The following is a 17,391-nucleotide window of genomic DNA, read 5'->3' as shown; positions in this document are numbered from 1 at the left end:
AGCCGAGCTCGCCGAGGGCGGGGAAGCGGCGCTTTCCACTAGGCCGTGTTGTCGGTTTCCCCCACCACCAGAGGTCTTTCTGACGAGTCGCAGAAGGGGCCGAGTTGGAAAGGGGCCGCGAGGCTCGGATAGTGTGGTGGGAACCTTTCGCCCAACGCGGGGCTCGAACCCGCCACCCACTGTGAGTCTCATGAGCGCGAACCGGGCACACGGGGCCCCGTGAGGATTGGCGACTCGGAGGAAGCCCGCGCGCGTTGCACTGTGACGTCATCACGCCACTTTAAATACCCTTATGGAATATGGTGGCCACCTGTCTTGTATAATACGGTATACAGAGGGCTGGCCCCTTATTTCGGCTTAAAATGCCACGCCCTGTGTTGATAGTTTGTTCTGTGTTTCAGGCAGTGCCGAATTTACCTATAAGCTAAAGCTATAGCTTAGGGCCCCACTCTTCTTGCCCCCGCGGCCCCGCCAAAAAAATTCACTATTGATATACTTCTTAATCGTATTTCAGTTCAACAATTACTTTGATAAAATACATACATGTATTTTGTTATGTGCAAATGGCTTTAGATACCAATTTAGGAGCAGAAATTACCATATAGCATATATTCTGCACAAAAAACATTGATAATTTGTTGTTTACAAAGGACAGCTGGACATATAAAGGGCCCCATTACCTTCAATAGCTTAGGGCCTCATCAAACCTAAATTCGGCTGTATTTCAGGTCTTCTCTCTCTCTCTCTCTTTCTGCCAACAGGTAGGTAGCTGTGTTGGTCTGCTGTAGTCGAAACAAAATTAACAAATTCCTTCCAGTAGCACCTTAGAGACCAACTAAGGCTCATACCAATAACAAACTTAGTGGGTCTCTTAAGGTGCTACTGGAAGGATTTTTTTATTTTGTTTCTTTCTGCCAAGTTAGGAAATCCTCTCCAAATGCATGTGCTTGAAAGGATGTGTATTTAAATGTATAACCCTTTAAATACATGAGTAACCTAGCACATGTTAGGATACCTGAGTTGGTGAGCATGAGATGCTTCATCTCAATGTCATGGGTTTGAGTCCCACGTTGACCAGAAATATTCATTTATTATTTTCAGTTTTATACATTTCAATAATTGCACAATCATTTTACCATTTCAAAGCTCGACTTCCTTCCTTCTCCCTTTTTGCAGTTCCTTAATTTTTTTTATTTTCTGCATATTCCAAATTAACTTAATTTACTCATTTGCTCATCTACTTTAAATATAGGGACCCAAATATATACTTATAAAACTGCAGGTTATTACAATAATCCTTCCAATGTTATGTTTACTGTTTATTTGTAAATATGCAATAACAGTTTTTCTTTTTATAAAGTTTTGTTGTTTTGATGCCGAAGTGACTTACAAAGCAGGTTGTAGAAAACAGCCTTTCTCCAATTTTCGGGGGCTAATGGGAACTGGGGTCCAACAGCAGTTGCTCCGCTATTAAAGTGAGCAGAGAAACCACACTTCCTCATCCCAGCAGATGCTTCTTCACTGCACATGCTTGGGCATATTTACAGGGCTTCCAGGGTTGAGCCTTTGAAAAGGAAAAGGCTGACATGGCCCAGGCCAGGCATCCTCAAACTTGGCCCTCCAGCTGTTTTGGGACTACAAAACTACATCATCCCTAGTGAATAGGACCAGTGGTCAGGGATGATGGGAGTTGTAGTCCCAAAACAGCTGGAGGGCCAAATTAGGGGAAGCCTGGCCCAGGCAAATGAGGTATGCCATCTCTCATACCCTTCAGATCACTTTGAGAGGCCAGTTCTCCCACAAACATTCATTGCTTAACTACGTATCAAGCAATGACATGTTAAACACTGAGAACTCTAAAAGTTTCTTATCTCAAAACACAAGAACATAGCACCTTGACTAAAGTTTCACATAATTCCCTCTTAAGCATGCACCGCCAATGAGTGAACCTCAATTTCCGACAATAAATTGCATATATTGAGCAGACTTTCACTGCATTGTGCAGGACTTCCAGCTTATCTTCGTAGCAACTTCTTCCAAATATTGTGTGGAACAATAACATCTGATTTATAATGGCTTAACCCAGCAAGGCACAATGACTTGACACAGTTAGTTTAAATCCAGTATTTAATTTGGTTCTGCTAGTTAAATTACGTTTTATAAATTCACAGCTAGTCTAGAATCAGTTGTTGATATGAATCTGTCAATAATATATTAAACCTAAACTATGAAACAACCATTAGAAATAATATAGTAACCTATAGATCTCTGCTGGGCCCTGTAACCATACGTCTTGGTTCCTGTTTCCCTATATAAATTCTTACATTATTTCTTAATTGGAAAAGATAAAATACTAATTGTGTTACTTTAAAATAAATACCCACACAGTTTCTCCACCTAGATTCTGAAAGATACATATTAGTTTCAGTGTATATGCTACAAGAGGATTCAACTATTTTAAAGCCACTTGGATTGTAGGGATTAAATAAACAAATAAACCAGAGCTTTGTATTTAACAGCTAGTCTGTTAGCCAAATGCAGCAAGGAATTCATGTAGGCAAGTGAGGAGGCTTGCAGGAGAGGGAACAGATTTCTCCTTCACAGAGGAGGACTTTCCAAGGTGGCAGTAAAGACACAACCTGGGAGCTTTGTGCTAAGGCTGAATTAGAACTATGTATGCTTTAATATGCTTACTGAAGCCAAAGTCTTTTCCATACTTTCCAAGTCACTACCATTTTCTTGGTTTTTTTAAAACTACATTTCTAGCTGCAAGGGAAGACCAGCCTAGTACTTGTCCATCGTTGCATCCAGTTAAGACAAACTATCAGTGAGGAATGTCCTGCTTTTCTGTAAAAGGAATCTCCTCCATGATGTAAAAGTCACCCATTCCCCCGCCCCCTTGCTTGAATTGATCTGTTCTGGTAAATTCATTTTCATATAAATGTTTGGAACAGATGTCAGAGGCAGATCCGTCATTCCCTTCTCTTCATTTGATAGCATGATGCACAGGAACAGGAAGAGCTCACTGTGCATAAAAGCTCTCAGCTTGTTCAGATTTCTGATCCAAGAGTAATACGGCTATGATGCAACAAAAATTCACATTATGAAAATTGGACAGTTCCAATTCATCCTAATCATAATACAGCAAATCAGTTCTGCTTCAAATACTGTAAATCTCAATAATCATTCACCAAATTGTTCAAGTTACTGCAGAGTTTCCAGTCACAAATTACAGACCAAAATGCCTAAGTGTACAGTGTGCACGTTATAAATCCTAGCAGGTGCTTTGAATTGTAAACTTGAAATGGCGGAAGCATTCAGAAAGGCTTCCACTATATTTTCATGAAAATATGTATTTTAGAATGCATTTGCTTTATTTTAATTCATGACATTTGACAAATTTGTGCAAAACTAGACATTTTTAACACGCAAGGCATTTGCGATCAGTTCTTGCCAGTACTGAGTAATCAATATTTAAGCAGTCTTTATTATTATTCCTTAACACATTAACATTACATTGGCAAGTGTTCAGTTTTAAAACTTCATGTCTATTTTACTAGTCTGTTACCCACCCACACCCTGCTTAGAGAAACATCAGTTTTTTGCGCTTAAACTCTTCCAAGTTAAGAGATTTGCTCAAGAAATCAAAACTTCAAAAGAGGAGAATCCAGGTTCTCTTTATTTCCTTCTGGTGTAAAACTGATGAGAGGAGAGCTCAGATCTATTGGCTAGAAGGAGGGAAGGGGAGGAGACAGATAAAGACAGTTAAGACCAGGGGTAAGCAAACTTTTTCAGCAGGGGGCCGATCCACTGTCCCTCAGACCTTGGGGGGGGGGGGCTGGACTATATTTTAAAGGAAAAGAATGAACATATTCCTATGCCCCACAAATAACCCAGAGATGCATTTTAAATAAAAGCACACATTCTACTCATGTAAAAAACACGCTGATTCCCGGACCATCCGTGGGCCGGATTTAGAAGGCAATTGGACCGGATCCGGCCCCCAAGCCTTAGTTTGCCTACCCATGGTTAAGACATTGACTAAAACAATATTTGAACCATTACAATAGCAGACTTCTCCTTTGCTAACAAGTCTTATAATGGCATTCTTTGACACCACTACACAGCCATAAATTCCAATATTTATATTGCAACAGCCAATTTATGTCACTATACAAAGTCAGAATCCCCTTGCTAAGTTCCTGAATGTCACATATATCTGTGTGGGTGCAATATGCTGTGAATGGCAGTTTGTCCTGTGTACATTTTTCAGCTTATGTCGCATGAGAAATCTTCCTGCTGCACTGACATTTATATTGAAACAATATCCTTGCATGCTAGCAGTATTAAAAAGGGAAATATAAAACGGCGTATCTTACCTGTCCTACAGGCTTCAACAGAGGAACTGGAATCATTTCAGGAGTATTAAAAAGATCAATAAGGGGTTTATTTTCACATTCCTGGGTGGCAAGTGGTGTTTTATCTATCCCAATGTCTATCAGTAAAGTCTAGGGGAAAAAATAGTAATTTATAAGTTGTTGACTGCTTATTGTGCTTCCTGAAATAAAGTTAATTACAAAAGAACTGCCCATGAGAACAAAACTGTTTAATAAACCTGTTTGGCACCCTAAAAATCCACGGTACTTAATATGTTCTTTCTCCAAGAACTGGTTTGGGTTAGCCTCCTATTGACTCAGGAGTCTCCATATATCTGCAATTACTCATAATTTATTTGGAAGCAGTCATTAACAATTGCCATTTGGATGAATTTACTTTATGTTGTTTCAGCAGACAATCTTCTGCAAAGCAAAAAAATTAAAATAAGACCAGAGAAATCCTGCTTTACACAAACTTCACAACAAGCAGTGGCTCATTGGGAAACTGACCAGAAAAATTAAGGACACTAGATATAACTAAACACCTTTCAGCTCCTTTTCAGCACAGACACTGTTTGCAGCTGTGGGTAATTTCTGAAAGAGATGCTTCACACTTTAAAGCTGCCTGGGAAGGCTGTTCTATATATGCAAAAAAGGAGACAAAGCAGCAGCCTACCTCCTCCGTGGGTGTTCTTTCTGCTGGTTTCTCCTGCTCGGAAAGGTCCTGTTCTGTTTCTTCAGAAGACTTCTCTGTTGAAAAATCAAGGGCAATAGGTGCAACTGGTGGGGGAGACCCTTCTGTTGAAGATGAGCTATAGGCCCCACGTGTCTTGTGCTCTCTGGTCCATTTGAAACTGGAAAGGAAGAGACACAAAGAATTTCATCTAAGAACTTGTCTTGAAAATGGTGCAAGATGGTCGGTTTTGGTTATGTCTAGATTTACCTAGCTGCTAGAGTCTTTTTGGATGACACACTCGAGACTTGCCGAAGAGACACAAGATTGGGGGAAGACATTGCTTTGGGAACCGTTTTGGGGGTTAGTGATGGAATTCCCGATGTACACCGACCAATGGGAGTAGGTAATGCAGAATGCCTTCTGTTGGATGGAGTCCATAAAGCAGACTTGGCAGCAGAACAGGTATTTAATACCAATCGGTCTTCTGATAGTTTGCGAGGCGGGGTAACTGCAACATTGCTAGAAGGATACACAAAGTGTTAGAAGCTGAAATTGCATCACAACTGAAGCATTCCTCTTAGTTTAAGTGCATACTCAAAAATGTAGGGCATCCCGAATACTTTTCAGTAATGCAGTCAAGAGCAACCAGCAACCCAATTTAAGAATTGCAATTGGATACATTTTAAACCAATTCAGCTTTTTTATTAGGCTGTTTGCAGGCCACTGAAATATTTGATTTTATCCCAAACTGAGGCTTTTTCTGAAGCGCAAGTCAGTGTTCGGAATAGCAGACTGTGGTTTTTCAAACCAAGGGGAGTGATATAGCAGCAGATAAAACATCTGCTGGGAAACTTTAGAAGTACTTAGGTACCACATGTAATCCAAGCTGAAATTCTCATCGGACCATTTCAGAAATTGTGGCAAACAATAGTTAATCTTAACTACAGCTTGTTGTGATGTCTGATTTGACAAATTTATTAGTAGCTGCTCTACCTCCAGATACCCCAGTACCTCAAGACTAGACCACTGAGCAAAAAGAAAACAAATGAAAGCAAGAAATTGCAAGCTATAGTTTGCATGTATGTTTGAAGTCCAAACCATGTTTTGGCTCACTCTGAACGAAGCTTTTCGGTGCACATTTTGAAAAGAGATACAAGGGTAAAACTTGGACTTTTGGCAAGGTTAAATTCCCAATTTCACGTTCACTGTTGAATTGCAAATGTGTACCCAAATAGGTATACATTTTCGTGACAGCAGTCACGAAATTAAAAGACGCTTAGAAGCTTAGAGGAAAACAAGTATGAATTAAAATAAAGAGCATTACCTTCCAACATTACCACAAGACAGTGACGCAATTGGTTGTAACACTCTGGCAACAAAATTCTCAGATACACCTAGGGAGAAAACAATTACAGGACTTAATCAACTTATTGGTCCTGAGTTCAGTTCCTACTCCCCCATCCAATGCAATGTTTAGAATAGAAATAAGGGCAGGCACACAAAAATTTATCACATGGGTAAGACCCATGTTCTTACCTTCCTTTGAGACTGCAGGTACTGCTTTGGGCTTGGGACTTGAAGTTGCTGTTCTGTTTCCCAATATACTTTTCTGCAATGGTTTCTGAAAACTAGGATCTAAGTCCTCTTTCAAAATCCCACTGGTCGTCTCAGACTTATCTGTAACTCTGTATTTGTATGCATTTATTGGAGGATTTGTTTTCGAAGCACTTGTGGGCCCATGTTGCTTTCCAGGTGCATCAGAATGGAAAGCCTGCACAGACAACCCCTTCATAGGTTTAACAATAGCAATCTTGCTTGCTGAAGAGGACAGGCGGGAACCACGTGCAGAAACTTTAGAAGCAACACCTATTTTACCTGGAGGGGGAAAAAAGAAATTTTATATCTATTGTTTATATATGTATGCACCACTATCAATGCACCCAATGCTTTAGTGTCAGGAAAGCAAAGGCAACAAACTTGAGCAAGCAATTCCCAGTGTTGGGAGAGAAGGGAAGACAATGAGAATGGATGTTGAGATGCATTACACACATTTGAATTAATTGATAAGGACAGAGTCATGGATTTTGAAAAGTGCAGGTGCTTGGGACAAGTATGAAGCACAGGAGCCAACAAGGGAGAAGAGATTAAACTATTTAAATGGTGCATAATGCAATTATTCAATTTGGTCTATGGTGACCACATTGGTAAGAGTGTACTTAATTGCAACAGGTGCAGTGTCTCAGAATAATTGTCTTTGCAAAGGTTGGAACTCTGAAAAATATTTGCTAATATGCAAGTTGTATAATTACTAGACTATTACTATTTAAGTTAGTGAGCACCAATTTTATTAAATCAGTTTCTCACTTGTGCTTCAAAAGAACTCAGCAGTTATTCATTTTGGCCACTGTTGCTATCACTTAATATTTGGGGCTTGGATTCTGTATTCTTAGGAGCAAAATGTATGCGAGTGTGTTGTCTCCACTATGGAAGGATGTGTAAATCCAGAATCGGCCTCCACAGTCACTTACGGACTCACCGTTAAGGCAGTGTACATGGAAGACAATCTTATTCAGCTATGAGTGATCGCCAAAGAAGAAGAAAGAAGTGTGTGTGTGTGTGTGTGTGTGTGTGTGTAGAACCTAGGTTTCCCCGCAACTCAGCAGGCCATTTAGTCAAGTGGTCACCATTTTGGGCAACTGTTGTTTATTCCAATTCTGGTTAGTTAAGAGCCAACCAGGATCAAACCACATTGCATTTCTTACCTTTCCCTATCTTAGGAGAGATGGACAGACTTGAATTCAAGCTTATGCTGGAAAAAGAGGATGAAGAAGAAGTTGAAGTGTTCCTTCGCATATGGATATTACTAGGACGTTTCAGCTGTGTTGCCTTGATCCCCAACTGTAAAGACAGTAATAGAGGTCATTTAGGTATCCCTAAGAGCACCTAACAGACTTTATCCTACTGAAATACTGATATTCCTTATGTTCACATCTGTGTGGCTACAAGAAAGCATATCCAGCCCTAATGCTCCTGCAATAAGGGTTTAAACATTTTTTTCTTCAAATTAAGATACTGCATCTCTGCAGATCAGTGATTTCAAACTCTTAAGTTTTCCTGGGAAATTATTTCCATTATGTGTGCTCATGAAGAGCTTTATATCTTCCTCACCCACCCCATTTCCACAACAGCATATAGAACCCTCCCTGTTCAATTTGGCAGCAAGGGTCAAGTCGATTCAGACCACGAGTTTGTTACTTCAATAAATCACTCATATGCATCGCTGGATTCTTTGCTAAGCCTATATCCTCATGTACCACAGAGTACACTGGTCCAAGGATCGCTAATCCAGTATCACAAATTTAGAACATCTGTCGAAACAAAAATAAAAAAATTCCTTCCAGTAGCACATTAGAGACCAACTAAGTTTGTCATAGGTAGGAGCTATGAGGTATGGTTTCAGGTGTCACCAAGAATTACAAAGGCAGAAGTTATTCATTAAGAGCATTTACCTTGCTGGAAGTTGAAAGAGTTCTCTTGTCTTTCCCCGCTGAACTGTTAGAGAAGGACGCATCTCCTGCATCTGAAGCAAGACTTGATTTGTCAGAGACTAGCTCTTCCGACGACTCCATACTGCTCAAATTATTCCAGCTGGAAATACCGGGCAGCTTCCCTTGTTTTGGCTGCAAGGTTTAGATTTCAAACATTTGTAAACCAAAGGATGTCAACAGTAACGTTATTTTAGTGTTTGCCCATTAAACTAAAAGACCCTTTCAATAAACAGGTTCTAACCAACACTTTGATTTCCCACAGGCGCAGCACGGGTCCCCAATAAAGCCTGTGAGGCCATTTCTACCAAAGCACGCCCAACTGCTCCGAAACTGACATATTCAACATCAAGTGAGGGGTCCGCAAACATGTGGTTAGGATTGGCTGCCTCATCAGGGACTCCCTAGTGCAGCCTATAAGGGTTTCTCTCAAGAGCAATCAGCTGATGGGTGTTGAGAGCACCCACCTTTGAAGTCCATTGGCAGGTGTGGCATGGATTCAAACTACACTTGCAAATGGATATTGTTCCTCGGAGGGAGAAGCGTTTCCTTCTGCAGCGGTGGTTTGATTCCATGCCTGCAAGTGGATTCCAAAGAGCCTTTAAGCAAATGCAAATGCTCTCCCCAGGGAGATTTGCCTGATGTCTCCATTATATATTTTTAGGCACCAGGCAAAAACGTTCCTCTTCAACCAGGCTTTTGGCCGATTAATATTCTACAGCCTTTGAAATGCATCTGTGGGAAGGCAGAGTGATTGTTATGTTGCTTGGGGTTTAATTATTTACTGTCTTTTATATGGTATTTTAGCCTGTGAACCGCGCTGAGATCTTTTGATGAAGGGCAGTATATAAATTTAATAAAATAATGATAATAATAATTAAAGTTCACTTTGAATAACCATCTGCTGGAAGTCAAGATGACAAACAAAGCAGCATTCTGGTAGTAACAGGGTCACACCTCACACCAATTTGTATGTCACATTAAATCAGTTAAAAACAAGCTATGGTTCAATGTGGATACGCATAGCATTCTCTGTTCCCTCCTCCTAGGAAATTAAGCCATGGTCAGGCTTGTGGTGAAATCTAAAACCAGCCTCATGGTTTGCACCCCTGAACAATTATCCAAGAATAAACCATGGCTATTGTTGGTGATTTAATGACACATAAACAAGCAAGAGACACACAGCACCTGGTTAGATGTCTCTAGCTAACTACACTCCAGCAGCAGATATGATAGGCATTGAGGTGACTACCAATTTCACATTAGCCTCAAGTCCTGTTTAGCAACCAACACCACCATAGTTCTATTGAAAGGCATATTAAATGACTTCGCCAGCTATAAAAGTAAGAAATGTCAAGATCACCGGCATTATGCACTCAGGCCAACAAATTTAAATGAGACCACAACCATGCAGATATTTGTTCTCTATGTAAGAAACTTCACAAACAAGGGGAAAAAACCTGTAATAATTGGGAACTAGCAGGGAGTTACCATTCTTATGTGGCAAGATGACTGCCCTTTATGCTTTAATCTACCAAGAAGGGAAAAAACTTTACCTGTCCCGCTGCCAAGAGACTATTCCCAAATGCAGATGCATTTTTTACAGTCTGAACTGTGCTGGGTTTGTTATTTGTTTTGTCACTCTTCCCTTGTGCTAAAGATGCAAGCGGTGTGTGGGGCAATTTGCTCATTCTGGCAGGACTAGAAGTATTTAGAGGAATCTGTGGAGAACGAGAGCTGTCCATCCCGGCAATCGGTTGCCTTGAATGTTTCTGAAACAAAGGCGGCCACGGGGAGAGTGGACTTTCACACACACAGTAAGTCTCTCTCCTAACTTCCTTTGAGGTTTTATCCATCACTATTCCTTTCTCAAGGAGTTTCAGTTTTGATTTAGATTCTTGCACAAAATTCTCTTCCAGCTGGCGACCGTTGTTCCTTTTGGCTTTGCTTCCACTTTGTATCTGGACTGCTATCTGGTGAGCTTCCTTAAAAATCTCCACAAATTTCTCCTCAGAAACAGGGCTCCATGTTAGTTCATCCACAAGTGGTGATGGAGGAATTGTGTCTTTTGTTGCTTCAAGAGCCGTCGCAATGCATTTTTCTTTATGGCCCATGGGCCCAACAAAAACTTCATCCTCCTGTTCACTAGAATACAGACAAATTAGTCAGACACCTCCAAATCGCTTGCTCTTTTAAAAATGCAGTTTGCTTTAGATACTTTGTTTACCTTATAGGAGACAGCGAAAGGTCAAAGTCAAATTTTTCATCAGACAGCTGGTGAAAATCTGGAATCATAACAGAGCATCAGTTGTTATTATGCTAATCATGGCTGACCTTTTTATAGTAGATATGTTACTCACTGTATTCCCCTTTGCCTTGCTGAAATTTCAGCTTCTGCTACTACTTTCGGTTTCAAATTATTCTAGTCTAGGCAAAACAGAACAGAGAATTAATTTCTAATACAGCCTAGAACGCATGACCCAATCAAGAAAGGATGGTCTGTGCGCAGACAAACGTTTCAATGTACAGATATCCTTCTGAATCAGATGCTTTGTGAGTACGTGTATTCATACAAATACTGGATCCCATAACCAGCACTAAGGGTGGGGTACTGATGGACAGAACCCACATTTTCCCTTCTTCCCCCACAAAACTAGCACCTTAAAAGCTGACAGCAATGATCATATTCATGGAGTTTTCCTTGGGGTAGACACTGCACATATGCGGCCCACTGTTATCTGAAGGTTTTTAGATCAGGGCTTGAGCCCAGCCAGCATTAAACTGTACTTAAGCTAAGTCAATCCAATGCATTACCGAACTGGTCACAAGGGACAGTTCAATGCAAACTCTTCGTATCACCTTTGATAGTGCGTGCAGAGTTAAACACTAAAGCAGTTATTTCTAGCATTATTCCCGGTAAACAGTTGCAAGTAATCCAGAATGAAGAAGTTTGTAATATAAACTTAAATCAGAGCCTATTTGTTATGCAGATTGTTACGAGATTCTTGCAGTGGGTCTTTATCTTTGGATACAATTTAACAAATTTCAGCCATCCATTGCAAAACAGAATAGCTATAAAGCCAGAAGTCATTAGAATCATTTGATTGAGTATTATTCCTAAAATTGCATTTCCCTAATGACAGGTAAGACTCATCATTAAAGCAACCTATAGTTATCCTTTTTGTAACTTTATTCTACAGCAAATTATGTGTACATGTGTCAAAGGGCAGAATATTCAGCAGTATTAAAGGCAGCAGGAAGAATGAAGGGGGGAAAGGGTTAATATTCTTGCTAATAAACTGAACTGGCTGCAGTACATTATCTAGCTGATTGCCATAAGCTTGAACACCATGCAGGTTTTTTTTTGCCTGCAGATTAGATTGTGTTGGCTAGGGGCAGCCAACTGGTGCTGTTCAGATGTTTTGGGCTACAGCACCCATCATCACCCTCAGCCAGCATGGCCAATAGTCATGGAATAGTAGTCCAGAAAGCCTGGAGGGCACCATGTTGGCTATCGTGGGTGTAGACCATAGGCAGAGGGTGGCCTTACAAGCCCTGGGCTTAGCACTGCGCTGCCTGACTTTTTTATCCCAATAGGAATACCACCAGTCTCTCGAATTACTCCTCCCACTCAAGAGCACTCGATTTTAGAGGTGTCTCGTGACAAACAACACAGTAATTTACAAATGTGCTTTATACCGGTATCTTACAGCAATGTTGTTGTTTTTATCACCTACCATTATTCACACACTCATTGGGTTTGGCTTCCATCATTTTACATTCTGAATGCAAGGTTGTTTTCCCTTCATCATCCATGATACGGCTGTAAAACACATTAGGTAAACCAGCTCAATATTATATTTTTAAAAATCCAGCAGCAGTTACAGTCTGTTTATTCCCATTTCAAAGAGCTGGTTCACTACAGTTACCACCCTTGCACACCCATACGTATTTATACCAGAATCTTTTCCATAGTAACGGAACAGTGGTAAAAAGTTGGCTAGTACTCAGTGTCAGATACACATGGACCAGACTACACCATCATTCCTCATATCCACTTATGGCAAACAATCCGGATTCAACAGGATAATTTACAGAGAAGTACACTGCCTTTTGGTAAAGAGTCAAATCCCACAAGCAATATTTGCTGCTTGTTGCAGGAGGGTCTTGCCACTTCAGCTGTACATAAACCAGCAATTGCCCACAGTAAAAAAAGGGGTGGGGGGAACCCAATGGCTGAATGTAGCCCACCAGCCAGATTTCATCCAGGGAGGGGGAAATAGTGGCTGCTGTGCAAAGTTTGCAGTTGCGGTTCTTTCCTCAGCAAGATACAGAGGAGGAAATTGCAGCAGACTTGCGTTCCTTGCAAATATATCTAAAAATGCATTTTGCAAGCATTCAGTTTTAAGGATATAATTGCATTATGAAGCTCAAGGCTTTGAACAGTAGAAAGGCAAAGCTCGCAAGTCAGCTGTGCATTGACTTTACCTGCATTCTTCTTGTGAGGATTATTTGGTTATTTTGCCTTTTGGAGTCAAGGTAATTGTTATTATTATTATTATTATTATTATTATTAATCCCCCACCCATTTGGCTGGGTTTCCCCAGCCACCCAACAGAACACTAAAAACAGAATAAAACTTCAAACATTAAAAACTTCCCTAAACAGGGCTGCCTTCAGAGGTCTTCTAAAAGTTGGGTAGTTGTTAATCTCCTTGACATTTGATGGGAGGGCGTTCCACAGGGATGGTGTCACTACTGAGAAGGCCCTTTGCCTGGTTCCCTGTAACCTCACTTCTCGCAGTGAGGGAACTGCCAGAAGGCCCTCAGAGCTGGACTTCAGGCTGAACGATGGGGGTGGAGATGCTCCTTCAGGTATACAGGGCAGAGACCATATAGGGCTTTAGAGGTCAGCACCAACACTTTGAATTGTGCTCGGAAACGTACTGAGAGCCAATGTAGGTCTTTTAGGACGGGTATTATGTGGTCTTGGTGGCCACTTCCAGTCTGGCTGCCGCGTGACGCAGAAAGCTGTCTGTGGACAAACACCGGCTCCCTTGGCCTCAAAGCGAAATGAGCGCCGAAACCCCATAGTCGCCTTTGACTGGACTTAACCGTCCAGGGGTTCTTTACCTTTGACATTACCTGCTTTGAAGTCACTTCAGCACCTAGTGCACACCACACAAGTGTGACCCTACAAGCCTCGACAGCTTCACCCTTGTCCTTTTAATTATCCCAGTGACCTGAAACGTTTTATATTGTGATGCCAATAAAGGTATTTGATTTGATTTGAAATTTGAAAAGAAAAACCACCGCCACCCCACGCCCACGCCGTGACAAAGGTGGTAACTCTACTTCCAGGCCACCCCTCCTGTAAAAACAACAAAACCCGTTAAGTTTCACGCTTCTTTAAACTGTAGCAGGCCTGCCCTTCCACAGGCCTGAGTCTGAGACTCAATCTGCGTCCACGACACCTCGAATTATCTCACCGCCGGGCGGGAACTCCTTATGGACTAGCCGCATGAGCGTCAAAACTCCACGCACCCACCCACCCAGGAGAATGAGCTTCGGTCGCTTCTCCCCTTCCAAGCGCCGGCGACGCCGAGCTACCCCCGGTCGTAGGCCCGTCCCTGAAGCGCCCCCAAACCTCACCTGGGCGAAGCCACACGCTTAGGAAGATGAGTCCGCTCGGTGCAGCTTCTCGCGGCAGCGTTTGAAACGACCGCCCCGCCCCTCCCGCTCCTCATTGGCGGATTTAAGCGACGCTCACCACCCGCAGCCAATTGCAGAGAAGCCAAATCGCGGACTCCGCCCCGCAATCAACTCTAATCTGAGGCATAGGTGGGAGTTGCCCTTCACGTCCTTCTCCGTTAAGGGACGTCGTCAGCGTGGAAACGGTCGCTCTAGGAAAAGGACAACGACTTTGTTGTTGTTTTTTCTCCCCGTCGCCCGACGTTCCGTGGAGAACTGGAGGTTTGAATTCCCAGAGAGGCGTTCTCTTGGTGCTTTGTCCCGGCAAAGGTCGCTAGCAGCGCCCCCTGCCGGCTTTCGCCCAGCTGAAAGTCGACGCGTGTTCTCTGACCCCATTGCTTGTGAAAGGCCATACGAACAGCGTTGGGTTCAAATGATTCAGTGGGGCTCACTATTTGGGGTCAATAGATATATGAAAAACTGAAGTCAGTTTGCACACTTTTGCCAGGAAACGAGTGAACTAAATCCAGGGGAGAGATACCTGTTACTCTCTGTCTTGAGAAATAAAGGTTCTTATGCAAAGTAACAATCTTTTAAATTCAGGAAATAAATACGTGTTCCTCTCTGTTGTCAGCAAGATAGGTGCTAATACATGATTTAATAACTGTGCATGTTAGCAATCTCTTAAATCCATGAGCTGCTGTTTCTGTTTTGTGTCTAGATTAGTGTTTCATAAAGGACCTTTTAAAAATAACTCAGATTGGGTTAGCAGAGGAGGCGATAGCCTCACAGCCCAGATTGCCTGTGAATGACACTGTCAATCTATGCTAGCTATCTCAGGAGAAAGTTCCATGGTGTTCAATGGGCTTTATCCTTAATAAGAGTACTTTGGTTTGCCGCTTTGCAGCTCAATCCTATGTGCTCAATCCAATGTACCCTGAAGTCAGTCCCATTGAATTTCATGAGGGTTTCTTCCTAGCAAGGGTATATATAGAGCTGCAGCCGAAGGCTGCAAACATGTATGGGGCTGCAAGTGTGTGTGAATTAGGGCAGGGCAGAACCAATGTATTTTGGCACCTGAGGCAAACCATAAAATGGGGTCCCTTTTCCTGCCAGGGGAAGAAGGAGAGAAGTGAAGGTTGACATCAGGAACAAAGGGGAATAAAGATCTACGGTATCTTCTTCTTTGATGATCACTCTTAGCCAAGTAAAATTGTCTTCTATAAACACAGTCTTAACAGTGAGTCCGTACGTGACTGTGGAGGCCAATTCTGGATCCACAAGTGGGATCCAGTGGGGATATTGGTTTTCGGGCGGGAGTTATTCATGGTGTGGATTTGCCAATCAGGACTTCCTCTTAGCACATTTCTCCCTTTTGTCCTGAGTTCGAGTGTCTTCAAAGCCCATTACACCTTTGTTAAGGGCTGTTCTCCAACTGGAGCGCTTGCAGGCCAGTGTTTCCCAGTTGTCAGTGTTTAATGTCTTCATCAGCATCTGGTGTTGGTGCATAAGCAACCCCAGAGTCGGTCACGACTGAACCTAATGGTCAGGGGTCCCTTTACCTTTATCCACCAGCAATACCTGGATCAACTATGTATCCCAAAATGGAAACTGGAGATAGAGGTTATTCGCTTCCTATTACAGTGGTACCTCGGTTTATGAACACAATTGGTTCCGGAAGTCTGTTCATAAACTGAAGCGTTCATGAACTTAAGCGAACTTTCCCATTGAAAGTAATGGAAAGTGGATTAATCTGTTCCAGACGGGTCCACAGAGTACTCAACCTGAAGCGTACTTAACCCGAGGCATGGGTGTAATTGGTTCCGGAAGTCTATTCATAAACTGAAGCGTTCATAAACTGAAGCGAACTTTCCCACTGAAAGTAATGGAAAGTGAATTAATCCGTTCCAGATGGATCTGCGGCGTTCGTAAACCGAAAATTCATAAACCAAGGTGTTCGTAAACCGAGGTTCCACTGTACAGGGGAGAAACCAGGAGCTGACCAAGGCAGTAGCTAAGTTCCTCTATCTGATCTTTTGCCACATTACATAACCCTGCCCTTGCTGGAGACCCACAGAGGTGAAATAGATTGCCGGCCTCCTCTTCCTTTAGGCAAGTGACTGTACTGATGATATGGTGACACGATTGTACTGGCCAATTTCTTTTGAATGTTTCTGGATGATGCCAATAAAGGTTTTGATTGATTGATTGAATATCGATGTTAAAACATCACAGCTCTCTTGCAATGATGGCAGTTCTGTATTCAGGATGCTCATTATCTGTGTTATATGACAAAGTCCGTATATTCCATGTTCCGAAGTTCAATTGTCTTTTACAACCGCTGGGTGGTGACCCCATTGGGTGCGGTAATCCAGTCATGGAAAAAGGGAGGCAGACTATGTTTAGGGCACCTTTTCTAGCCCCTCCTCCTTTTCGGGGTGAGCAGAGTGGATACAGCTGCCGAACTGCTCAACTGCCTCATTCCTTGAGTCAGAAAGACTGAATCTGTATCCACCACCCATGTGCCAGTTCATGAATAGGGGCTTCCAGATTTCACAATCCTGCCCCCATTACCATTTGCCGATCACCATGGGACTTTTGGGGTTTGGGTATGGGATGAGTTTTTGGAAGACGCCTGTGCATGGATTTGTTTTATGTGTGCAGATCCATGCACGCTGACCAACACAGTCTTCACAGTAAGGCTCTGTTCCAATGGCATGAGTAGTCCCAACAACCGGTAGATTCTTATCTGCTGCAGCCTTCATCTGCCTTCACAGCCGTTGTAACATACCGCTGGTTCTGCTGTTGAGGACTTATTGGATCATTCTTTGTCTAGCTCCTTCCGTTTGACCTTACTGCCTTCGGTGACCCTGCTGGGAGTGCGAGATTCCCGAGGGCTTCGCTCACAAGGGTCATAGGAATGTGCAAGCCCACTCACCACGACAAGGTAATGATCCATTTTCAGACTATTCCCGTCCAAGCTACTGGACCCTGCCCTCCAGTAAAACCCCTTGAACATACAGAACGGGCCCAAAAGGGGAAAGTGTTTGGCCATCTTATTGTCAGACATGTTCCATGTGTGTAGTGTGTTATGTAAGGGATTG

At 42.3% G+C, this 17,391-nt stretch overlaps 1 protein-coding gene and 1 long non-coding RNA gene across 3 annotated transcripts; one reads left to right on the top strand and one right to left on the bottom strand.

Annotated features, from left to right (window-relative positions):
* The first annotated feature begins 16 nt into the window (after positions 1-16).
* LOC148684538 (uncharacterized) lies at positions 17-8,830 on the top strand. Its single transcript, XR_015945823.1, has 2 exons — positions 17-181; positions 7,830-8,830. It is a non-coding gene; the product is annotated as an uncharacterized LOC148684538 (long non-coding RNA).
* Positions 2,110-14,547, bottom strand: GTSE1 (G2 and S-phase expressed 1). 2 transcript variants are annotated; one of them, XM_060279392.2, is made up of 13 exons: positions 14,249-14,547; positions 12,335-12,420; positions 10,958-11,024; positions 10,825-10,882; positions 10,154-10,742; positions 8,562-8,732; positions 7,815-7,950; positions 6,589-6,927; positions 6,377-6,446; positions 5,320-5,571; positions 5,053-5,230; positions 4,380-4,508; positions 2,110-3,728 (listed from the first exon to the last, which is right to left on the bottom strand). In XM_060279392.2, the coding sequence occupies exons 5-13, from the start codon at positions 10,709-10,711 to the stop codon at positions 3,645-3,647; spliced, it is 1,917 nt and encodes a 638-aa protein (XP_060135375.1). In that variant the 5' UTR covers positions 10,712-10,742; positions 10,825-10,882; positions 10,958-11,024; positions 12,335-12,420; positions 14,249-14,547; the 3' UTR covers positions 2,110-3,644. The 2 variants fall into 2 exon arrangements, with proteins under 2 accessions (XP_060135375.1, XP_034982380.2); XM_035126489.3 differs by lacking the exon at positions 10,958-11,024 and having other exon boundaries at positions 14,249-14,501.
* Positions 14,548-17,391: the final 2,844 nt, after the last annotated feature.

Source organism: Zootoca vivipara, chromosome 9, assembly GCF_965207765.1.
Source record: "Zootoca vivipara chromosome 9, rZooViv2.hap1.1, whole genome shotgun sequence".
NCBI classification, from domain to species: Eukaryota; Metazoa; Chordata; class Lepidosauria; order Squamata; family Lacertidae; genus Zootoca; species Zootoca vivipara.
This window is presented reverse-complemented; position numbering and strand designations above follow the sequence as displayed.